The sequence below is a fragment of the Microcebus murinus genome, chromosome 3 (genome assembly GCF_040939455.1).
Source record: "Microcebus murinus isolate Inina chromosome 3, M.murinus_Inina_mat1.0, whole genome shotgun sequence".
Classification (NCBI taxonomy): Eukaryota; Metazoa; Chordata; class Mammalia; order Primates; family Cheirogaleidae; genus Microcebus; species Microcebus murinus.
The window spans coordinates 39,684,662-39,696,156 of NC_134106.1; the positions used below are offsets into that span (position 1 = coordinate 39,684,662).

At 34.0% G+C, this 11,495-nt stretch overlaps 1 protein-coding gene across 2 annotated transcripts in view; it reads left to right on the forward strand.

Moving 5' to 3' along the window:
- FOXN2 (forkhead box N2) overlaps window positions 1-4,744 on the forward strand; it is a 66,231-nt gene extending 61,487 nt beyond the window's left edge. For both annotated transcript variants that reach the window (XM_012755478.2, XM_012755488.3), the window contains exon 6: window positions 343-4,744. In XM_012755478.2, coding sequence (XP_012610932.1) covers window positions 343-866 — 524 coding nt within the window. In that variant the 3' untranslated portion in view covers window positions 867-4,744. The remainder of the gene's footprint in view (window positions 1-342) is intronic.
- Window positions 4,745-11,495: the final 6,751 nt, after the last annotated feature.

An 11,495-nucleotide genomic window follows, 5' to 3' on the forward strand; every position in this document is an offset into this window, starting at 1 on the left:
CAGGAGGCTGAGGCAATAGGATCGCTTGAGCCCAGGAGTTTGAGGTTGCTGTGAGCTAGGCTGACGCCATGGCACTCACTCTAGCATGGGCAACAAAGTGAGACTCTGTCTCAAAAAATGAAAAAAAAAAAGAAAGAAAGAAAAGTCAAGACATATTGTTAAATGGTTTTTAAATGTTTCAGATTAATGCCTGCAGAATGATAAGATCTGGGCAAAAAAGTAAAAAATCTACAAAACATTACTAATATAAAACACTGCTCAGGAGTAATAGAGTAGCTTTAAATGGTCTGTTTTTGCAATCAAATGCATTTCACCTATTGATGAAAGTTTTATTTTCCACAGGTGAGAAGCCTCTTCCTCTTAAAACAGCATTGCAAAAAAAGAGAAGTTATGGCAATGCTTTTAATCATCCCAGTGCTATACGATTACAAGAGAGTGATTCTTTAGCCACCAGCATTGATCCAAAAGAAGATCACAATTACAGTGCCAGTAGCATGGCAGCACAGCGTTGTGCATCCAGGTCTAGCGTTTCTTCCCTGTCTTCTGTGGATGAGGTATATGAATTTATCCCAAAGAGTAGCCATGTGGGAAGTGATGGCAGTGAAGGATTTCATAGTGAAGAAGATACAGATGGTGATTACGAAGATGATCCTCTTGGAGACAGTGGCTATGCATCACAGGCTTGTGCAGATACCTCTGGAAAAGGGCAGTCAGGCAAAAAGATGCGAAAACAGTCATGTCAAGAAATTGATGAGGAGCTCAAAGAGGCAGCTGGATCTCTGCTCCACCTTGCTGGAATTCGTACATGTCTAGGTTCCCTAATAAGTACTGCAAAGACACAAAATCAAAAGCAACGGAAAAAATAGATACACTTATTAGCGTGAAATTATTTTAAAGTGTGGCAATACTCTTTTACTTAATTCTTTACAAGGGATATCAAAGCCATAATGGACTTGTTTAGTTTTAGGGTGGGGGACGGGTACTAATTACTTGTTTCTTTCAAAACATTTTTGGTTTTTGTTTTTTAAAATTTTTATTAAACAATTGCTGTTAGGATCATGCCCGATCATAAATACATGATGTGAAGTCCTAAAAGCATAATTTTTGTGATAAGTGTCTCTAAGATTTGGAAATTTTTATATAAGAAAATTCCCAGCCTCTGTCTTAAACTTGTAGGAAAAATCTTTTCTTCTGTTAATATGTGAAAATGTAAGATTTGGCAATTCTGTAACTTTTTAAATTTCTTTTCCAATCTGTAATTAACTATAGTTACTGATCTTGCGATAAATTTTGCTGATGTCTTTTTCATATACTTCTCTTCTGACACACAATACAGTAGGATAAGATTTTGATTTTTTATTTTGTCTTAATTTTTATTTTTATTTTTTGTTGTGGCATGAGCAAAGTCAAATATAAATTGGAAAAGATTCTGGATGTCTAGAAAGTTCCTTTTGGTTACATAGGTAGAGAATACAAATAGTTCTAAGATTTAGAAAAGGCAATTTTGTGGTATGATTTCATCTGAGAACACTCCCAATTCCTATTACAATGGTATCTTTGAAATGTTTTTACTTCACAGATACTGCGTAGCATTTATTGGGACCATTGTTCTTTCCCAAAGTGCTTTGCAGACATTGTTCAAGTTTTGGCCACTAGCTGCCTTTGTTGAGTAGAAGTTATCCAATGAAACAATATAGCCATAGTGTGTTATAGAATAACACCCAGGTGGACATGCTTTTGCAATAAGGGAATCTTTCATTTGCTTGCCAAATGTACTGCATTCTGAGAATCTTGTAATTGGAATGGAGTGTAATAAAACATTTCGAATACTGATTACTTATGTCATCATAAATAAAGATAGGTCATTTAGGAAAAAAACTTTTTTCAAGTTTCGAATGAATTAAATTCATTTGAATACCAAATTAAATTTTTTAAAATTTAATGAAACTGTAGAGACAAAATACCTTCATGGATTTCAAAATCTGCATAAAATTAGGTCTTATACAAAACCTTTTGAGGAGGCAGTGTAATACTTATATGTGCTATTAATTCATGCTAAAAGATTTTATATTACTGTTCCAGAAGTACATTGACTAAGGTATATGAAGTATTTGAGCAAATCTGCTTGTATGAGATAATTTTACATAATATCAATTGTATAGTTTGACTAGATTATTCAGAAAGAATAAGGGATAACTAATAAACTAACCTTACTCATTTTATTTTTTTTACAAGGGTGGAAGCAACTTTCCAAAAGTTTATCTTATCTCATGTTGTATTCTATGTCATAAGACAATGACCTTGTTTTCATTTTTCTGATAACTTATATACATACATACACACACACACACACATATATATACACAGTCAAACTCATGATGTTGATTTGCTGCTTTCAGCTGTTTCTATGACTATAAAAGCATTTCCTTGGATTTTTTAAAGAGACAAATATTTATATTTTACTTCTAAATTTTATTTGGGTAAAATATCAAATGAGAATGACAAACATCTTTTTCACTTGACAAGACTATAAGCCAGGGATAACAGTATTGATGTTCTCTGTCTTGTTTCCATGTTAATTTTAATTTAACCTGGATAGCCACATTAATAGAATTGGTGCTGTTGAAATATATTAATAGTAATTTTTAAATTTTTTATAATGAAAAATAGCTCTTAAGCATGCAGGATGAGGTATTTGGAATTTTTCCTCTTCATATATGTCATATCTACAGAAAATGGCTAAACCAAGTTAACACCTTTTATTGTAGATGGTGAATAAAACACCAGAAAAAATGCTTTTACCACAGTATAAATAATAGAGATTATACAAAACATTTTAATAACAATATTATTAAGTTCTTTACCATAGTCTTCTGGATAGATCTTAGTAACAGTGTTTCAGTGATCTGGTTCCAGTTTATATTGTTCTACTGAAATTCTGTACCACAAATGTTCTACCTTGTTACTGTCCATTAGGTAATTAGGTAAGTACAGGAAAATGACCTAAGATAAGGAGGGGCAGAGTTATTTCCAGCTCTAACAGGGATCTTCAAAGTTATTCTGTCTTGATATATGTAATAATTCTTTGAGCCCTTTGGTTTTTCTCTCCCTCTTCACATATTCTTCTCTCAGAGATTTAAATGTTTAAGTCATACTCAGGAGGGGGAACTTACACAATACTTTACACTTAATTCTTATACAGAATTTAGTGCATCAATTTCCACTTGCTAATGTACCAACGCAGTTATTTTCAAGGGGAAGAATCTTTTTCATTATGGTCCCCCTATTATTACTATTATTTCCATAGAAATTATGATCTCATTCCTCAGGTGTGTTGAAATAAAAACATGGCTGATAACCACCCAATTAAGGAAAGTCATTCCAAGTCCTATGGACTGGAAATTGTATTCCCAATTATAAATAAATTTTACTGTAACAAAAATAACTTGGAAACCCCAGAGACGTTACATATTTTCTCACATATCTTAAAACTGTGATCTCAGCTAACATAATTTGCCTTATGTCAAAACAATATCAATTTTGTTGCAACTGATTCCAGTTTATAATAGATCCCTAGTAAAAGTTTTGATTCAGCATAATTGATCTTCATATCCCAAATAGAATCAGTGTTTCCTGAATATGTATTTTTGAAATTTATTTGTGCAATATATTACTTAATTAGTTAATGTTTTATTTTACTTTTCAAATTCAGAGAAAGAGAATAGGTTACCTGTGTTCATGGAAAAGCTAATAGTTGGTGGATCAACTCCCTTTTTCCACCTTTGAGCCTTTCCTGTCCTCATAGCCAGCATGACTTCTCTTAAGTTAGATTCATTTGTATATAATAAAGTTTAGTATATATTTTTTTCTTTGTTATTTTCTGAGGCATTATTGTAAAGGGTTCATGTTAGATAGTCAGTTAAATATACTTTAGCACAAATGCAAAGCTCGAGAAAGTGTTAAGGAGGGAATATATGTGTCGTAGTAGACCAGGAGGCCTTTCCCAGCAATTAAATCAATAAATGTGAATACTTCTGTTCACAAAGCTGTAAAGACTAATGTCTTAAGTACTACAGTAACTAAACACCTTTTTGTGAAGAACATAGCATTTATTTAAGAAACTTTGAGGCTTTCTGGTTTACATATATTTTATAGTTTTTTTGTTAGCTTGAAATATGTAAGCTTTGACTTAAAGTTTACTTCATTATGTTAATGATGTAGTCAAAATATTTATTGAAAGGCAAATTAGAGTATTTTAATGTTACCCCTGCCATTTTTTCTTAAAGCACATTCTTTGCATTTAACTGCCAGTGCCATTATCAAAACTTATTTTTAAAATTGTTGTATATTTCTTATTAAACCAAGTGCTTAATTTTAAAGTATTATGTTGCCATCATATAGTGTATAAAAATGTATAATTGCCAATTCATTATAACTATTTATTTTTAAGTGAAAGTATAAGAATGCTTTCTGATTCAAGAAATTTGTTATTAAACTGTTTCCTTATCCTCTTTTCTGATGTAGCATAAAAATTGTCCTGAGTTTGAGTTATAACTGCCAGTAGATGACCAGTCACAAGTGAACCACTTTTCAGTTGCCAGTCTTTGCTCATATTAAAAACAACTTACAAATGTTTAGTTTTTGTATCTAATCCCTGATTATTAAAATGTTTATAAAGTTTATTTTTACCAAAGAGATGCAATTCATTATGATAAAGTATTACAGAATAAACTTTGTTTTATAACATTGTTGTGCCTTCTCTGTTCTTTTGTGGAGAAGAGTGGTGGTGGGGGGAGAGGGTAGCATAGGTGTAAGTGGCTCATCCTTCTCCACAGACACACTTTCCATTGTGGTATTACAAAATGAATCATAGAAACAGATGATAAATGTATCAATTTAAGAATTTTTAAAAATATGGATTTTTAAAAGTGTTTCTCCTGGTTGTTAGATATCATTTTAATCATCAAAAGCTAAAACAGTATTAATTAAATGATTCTCTTCCTAAAGTTGAACTTCTTTTCCTATTGATTTACATATATCTAAGATATTTTAAAATATAATTGGGAAAAATTGTATAGAATATAAAAATGAAATTATATTGATTATAAGTAGTATTAAAAAATACAATAATATCTGTTTAAAAATGGGGGCATCCATTATAAGATGGGACAGTGTTTTCTACATTATTTATTTGAAATGAGTCAAATGAGACAGCCATATTGATTTTTAACTACCATACCCCCCTTTCTGCCCTCTGCCTTCCAAGGTATCCCTTTGAAATACACAGTCATTTTAAAATCATAAGCATTTGGAGGCCATGTGCTTGTTTAAGAGTTTTATTTTCACTACTGCATTCATCATTTTCTAGCTCATACTATTTCTAAAGGGGAAAGAAAATTTATGTAATATTTTTAGAAAAATAACTTACTAACCTGGGTCAAAAAAGACATTTAGTCTTTCTCCTCAAGAATTTCAGGACAAACTAATTTGATAATTAATTTTTTTTAACTGGAAATCTATCATAAAATATACAAAGACTTAGATTTAAAATTCTTGAAAATGCTTGTAATTCCAGCTACTTGGAGGCTGAGGTGGAAGACTTGCTTGATGCCAGGAATTCCTGACCAACCAAGGCAACACAGCGAGGCCCTGTCTCTAAAAAATAAATTGTTGAAAATCTTAATGAAAACTTAATTTTTAATCTTTTTTTTGGCCTAATCTTAAAAAACCGGTGTCATATTCCATGAAATTTTAAATAGATAAATGTTTAGAAGCTGTCAATTGAAAATTAAAATAGCCACGTGCTACATAGAAAATATAACTCATGTTTACAGAGAGTTTGTGTTCCAAAAGTTTCTTTACAAATCTGTTGAAAAAGAATTTTCTAGTGAACTTCAAGGCAAGCTATAAAAGCTTGTTTAGCTCCTAATGTAGATAAGCAACAATCCCTCCTTAACTGAAAATGCTCTTATGTAAAATTTTGTATAAGTGGATTTACTTCCATTATAGATTTTCTTCAACCTTGAGATTTTGGTTCAAGTAAATACAAGTCAATCTTGTTGAGAAATTTTAATAAAAGAGGAAACTGGGAGTTAGAAAAGAGGTTGTATTGTAAAAGAATTAATTTAGGGGAGATTTGTGAAGGTGAAGCAAAATTGCTATCTACTAGTTGATAATTCTGATGAAACTGTAGCCAGTTTACTCTGTAATGTACCTAAGTTCATATTATAATTTTGTATATTGGAGAGGAGTTGAAAAAAGTTCTATATGCTGGGTGAATTGAGCATCTCTGCACTCAAGTATTTGAGTCCCTAATCCCAAGCATTGTGCCTTAAGTGTCGGACGTACCATATGCACTAATAAGCAAAAATAGACAGTCCCTCTCTTAAACACGTAAATGTGCAATTGTGAATTGTGATGATTGCCATGAAAGAAAAGAATAGGAGGCTCTATGAAAGCATATAACATTTAATCTGGGATTTTAAGGATATGATTTGGGCTGAGATCTAAGATACAGTGTAAAGTTGGGAAGAAAAGCATAGTGAATTGTTCTGGGCAAAGGTAACAATAGTCACTAAGATCCGTGAGATAGGAGAAAATTATATTTCATTGTACAAAAAGGCTTGTGCGGATATGAAGCAAAAGAGCTGGGGCCAAAACTTGGCAAAACCATATGATCAAAGATTTGAGCTTTTAAGGCCCTGGGAAGACTTGACCGGATGCGGTGGCTCATGCCTGTAATCCTAGCACTTTGAGAAGCTGAGGCAGGAGGATCACTTGAGGCTCAGAGTTCCAGACCAGCCTGGACAACATATGGAGACCCTATCTCTACAAAGAAATAATAATAATAATAAAAAAATAGCTGGGCATTGTGCTCACTGGTAGTGCCAGCTACTCAGGAGGTTGAGGCAGGATTATTTGAGACTAGGAATTTGAGGTTGCCGTGAGCTATGACTGTGCCACTGCACTCCAGCCCAGGAAACACAGACGCTGACTTGAAAAGAAAAGAAAAAAAAAGAAAAGAGAAGAGAAGAGAAGAGAAGAGAAGAGAAGAGAAGAGAAGAAGAAAAGAAGAAAAAAAGAAAAGGAAAGAAACCCAAAGAAGCCACTGACGTTATGTACAGTTTTAAAGGTCACCATGACACTTTGATTTGCGCCCATAGTAGAATGGAATGCCAGGACCAGATTGAGTTCCTCTGCAAAAAAAAAACTCGAAAACTCGACAAAATATTTGAAACAATTTAAGAGTGATTCATCTCTAGGGAGATTAATGGGAAAGAGAGAATACAGATTACCAAAATCAGAAATGAAATGGGATATATGGACAGAGCACACAGATATTAAAAGGATATAGGCCAGGCGTGGTGGCTCACACCTGTAATCCTAGCACTCTGGAAGGCCGAGGCGGGCAGATTGCTCGAGATCAGGAGTTTGAAACCAGCCTGAGCAAGAATGAGACCCTGTCTCTACTATAAATAGAAAGAAACTAACTGACCAACTAATATATATAGAAAAAAAATTAGCCGGGCATGGTGGCGCATGCCTGTAGTCCCAGCTACTTGGGTGGCTGAGGCAGTAGGATTGCTTGAGCCCAGGAGTTTGAGGTTGCTGTGAGCTAGGCCGATGCCACGGCACTCACTCTAGCTTGGGCAACAAAGTGAGACTCTGTGTCAAAAAATAAAAATAAAAAAATAAAAGGATATAAAAGAATATTTACAAAGAGCTTTATGTCAATAAAGTCAACAACTTAGATAAATTAAAATGCAATTAGCCCAATTTAAAAACGGGCAAAGTATCTGAACAGACACCTCACCAGAAAAGGTAAGGTGGCAGATAAGCATATGTAAAGATGCTCAACATCATATGTCATTAGGAAACTAAAACAACAATGAGATACCACTACACAGCTATTAGAATGGCTAAAATCCAAAACACTGATAACACCAAATGCTGGAGAGAATGTGGAATAACAGGAATGCTCGTTCATTGCTGGTTGAAATGCAAAACGGCACAGCCACCTAGGAAGGCAGTTAGGCAAGTTTCTTACAAAACTAGACATAGTCTTACCATGTGATCCAGCAATCACGGTCCCTGGTATTTACCCAAATGAGTTGAAAACATGTCCACATGAAAACCTGCACACAATTGTTATAACAGCATTGTTCATAATTGCCAAAACTTGGAAGCAACTAAGATGTCCTTCAGTAGGTAAGTAAATAAACTGTGGTACATCCAGATAATGGAATCTTATTCAGCAATTAAAAAAATAAGCTATTGACATTTCTCCAAAGACGATATAGAAGTGGCCAACAAGCACATGAAAAGAAATTCAGTATCACTAATTACTAGGGAAATGCAAATAAAAATTGCAATGAGATACCACCTTACACCCATTAGGATGGCTGCTATTAAAAAAATGAAAAATAAAAAATAAAATGACAAGTGTTGGCAAGGCCGTGGAGAAATTGGAACACTTGTACAGCTGCTATGGGAAGCAGTGTGGAATTCAAAGTGGTAGAGTCACTATGAAAAGCAGTATGGAAGTTCCTCAAGAAATTAAAAACAGAATTACTATCTCACCATATGAGGGCTCCTCATAAAGAAAAAAAAATTTTTTAATTTAAAAAGTAGAATCTATATGATCCAGCAATCCCACTTCTGGATATATACACAAAAGAATTGAAAGCAGGGTCTCAAAGAGATATTTATACACCCATGTTTATAGCCGCATTATTTACAATAGCCAAAAGGTGGAAGCAATCCAAATGTTCATCAACAGATAAATGGATAAGCAACATATGGTACATACATACAATGGAATATTATTTAGCTTCAAAAAGAAAGGAAATTTTGACATATGCTACAACAGGGATGAAACTTGAAGGCAGTATGCTAAGTGAAATAAGCCAGTCATAAAAAAAACAAATACTGCATGATTCTGCTTAAATGAGCTACCTACAGTAGTCAAACTGATAGAAACAGAAAGTAGAAGGATGCTTGCCAGGGACTGGAGAAAAAGAGGAATGGAGAATTGTTATTTAATGGGTGTGGAGTTTGAGTTTTGCAAGATAAAAAGAGTTCTGGAGATTGGTTGCACAACATTGTGAGTGAATTTACTACTGAACTGGACTTTTAAAAATAGGTTAGTAAATTTTATGTTGTGTGTGTTTTGCCACAATTTAAAAACAAAATTAAAAGAAATTGAGCTATCAGTCCATGAAAAGACATGGAAGAAACTAAGTGAAAGAAGCCAGTCTAGAAAGGCTAAATACTGTGATTGCAACTACAGTCATGCATTGCTTAGCAACAGGCATACATTCTGAGAAATGCACCATTAGGCGATTCTGTCATTGTGTGAACATCACAGAGTGTACTTAACACAAACCTAGACATAGCCTACTACACACCTGCTACTAGGCTACAAACCTGTACAGCATGTCACTGTATTGAATACTGCAGGCAATTGTAACACAATGGTAAGCATTCATGTATCTACTAACCATATCTAAACATAGAAAAGGTACAGTAAAAATATAGTATAAAAGATAAAAAATGGTAAACCTGTATAAAGCATTTACCATGAATGGAGCTTGTAGGACTGGAAGTTGTTCTGAGTGAGTCCTTGAGTGGTGAGTGAATGTGAAGGCCTAGGACATTACTGTACACTACTATAGATTTTATAAACACTGTTGTATACACCTAGGCTACACTAAATTTATAAAAGGAAATTTTCTTCCACAATAAATTAAACTTAGCTTATTGTAAACTTTTTACTTTGCAAACTTTGACTCTTTTGCAATAACACTTACTTTAAATACAAACTCATTGTGCAACTGTACAAAACTATTTCTTTATATCCTATAAGCTTTTTACTTTATTAAAATTATTTTACTTTTTAAATTTTTTCATTAAGACCTAAAACACAAACACACACATTAGCCTGGGAATACATAGGGTCAGATCATCAATATTGCCGTCTTGCACCTCTTCATCTTGTCCCACTGGAAGGTCTTTAGGGGCAATAACATGCATACAGCTGTCATCTCCTATGATAGCAATGCTTCTTCTGGAACACCTCCTGAAGGACCCGAGTGAGGCTGCTTTACAGTTAACTGTTTTTTAATAAGTAGAAGGAGTACACACTAAAATAACAGTAAAAAAGTATGGTATAGTAAATACATAAACCAGTAACATAATTGTTTATTATCATTGTCAAGTATTATGGCCTGGACATAATTGCATGTGATATATTTTTATATGATTGGCAGTGCAGGTTTGTTTAAACCAGCCTCACCACAAACATGTGAGCAAAGCGTTGTGTTATGACAATATCATGACTAGGATGTGACTAGGCAATAGGAATTTTTCAGCTCCATTATAATCTTATGGGACCACCATGTTCATGTTACTGTATCGAATACTGCAGGCAACTGTAACACAATGCTAAGTATTTGTGTATCTAAACATATTTAAACACAGAAAAGGTACACCATGGTATATGTGGCCAGTCTTTGACCGATACATCCTTATGCAGTGTGTGACTGTGTATGACTCTGGAAAAAGCAAAACTATAGAAAAAGCAAAACAGTAGAAAGATCAGTGGTACCCAGGGGTTTTGGGGGATAGGGAGGAGGGAAGAAGAGGTGAAGCACAGGGGGTTTTCAGAGCAGCCACACGATTCTGCATGATACTATAATGGTGGTTACATGTTGTTACACATTTGTTAAAGCCCACAGGGACTAAAACCGGAATGAACCCTAATGTAAACTATGGATTTTAGTTAATGTAATATGTTAATACTGGCTCATCAGTTGTAACAAATGTACTACACTAATGCAGTACAATAATATGCGAACTCTGTACTTTCCCCTCCAACTTTCTGTAAACTTAAAACTCCTCCAAAAATATTGTCTATTAATTAAAAAACAAAACAAAAATACCATTCAACTGCCACCTGAAAGAGCTTCCAATGGCCAAAGCTAAAGCAACATGAGCACCAAAATAATAAAGTAGTATTGTGTTCTATCTTAATGTATAAAATAAATATCCACAAGTCCATACTGATATAAATGATTGAATAAATTAATGAATGGTGTGAATCTACCATGCAGAAGAATTCCAAAGAAATTACTCAGTTGCTCCACCCTAAAAGAGAGAAGCATAATTCCCATTTGGGGGCTGTGCTTAATGACTCTCTTCTTTGGAAGGGAAGGGGAGTTTTCCACAGTGTGGAAACATGACAAACTGCTTAGCCAGGTGGCCTAGGTCAACCTCAGCTTTCATGAATCATGTTGACAGTAAGTACCCTTTACTTTACTTCCTTGATCTTCCTCCCAAAACCCGTAGTCTAATCATGAAAAAAACATCAAATTCCAGTAGTTTGGTATCCTATAATATGCCTGATCACTGTTTCTCAAGTTTGACAAGGTCATTAAAAACAACAAAAGCCTGAGAAACTCTCACAGTTAAGGTGAGCCCAACTCAATGTGATGTAT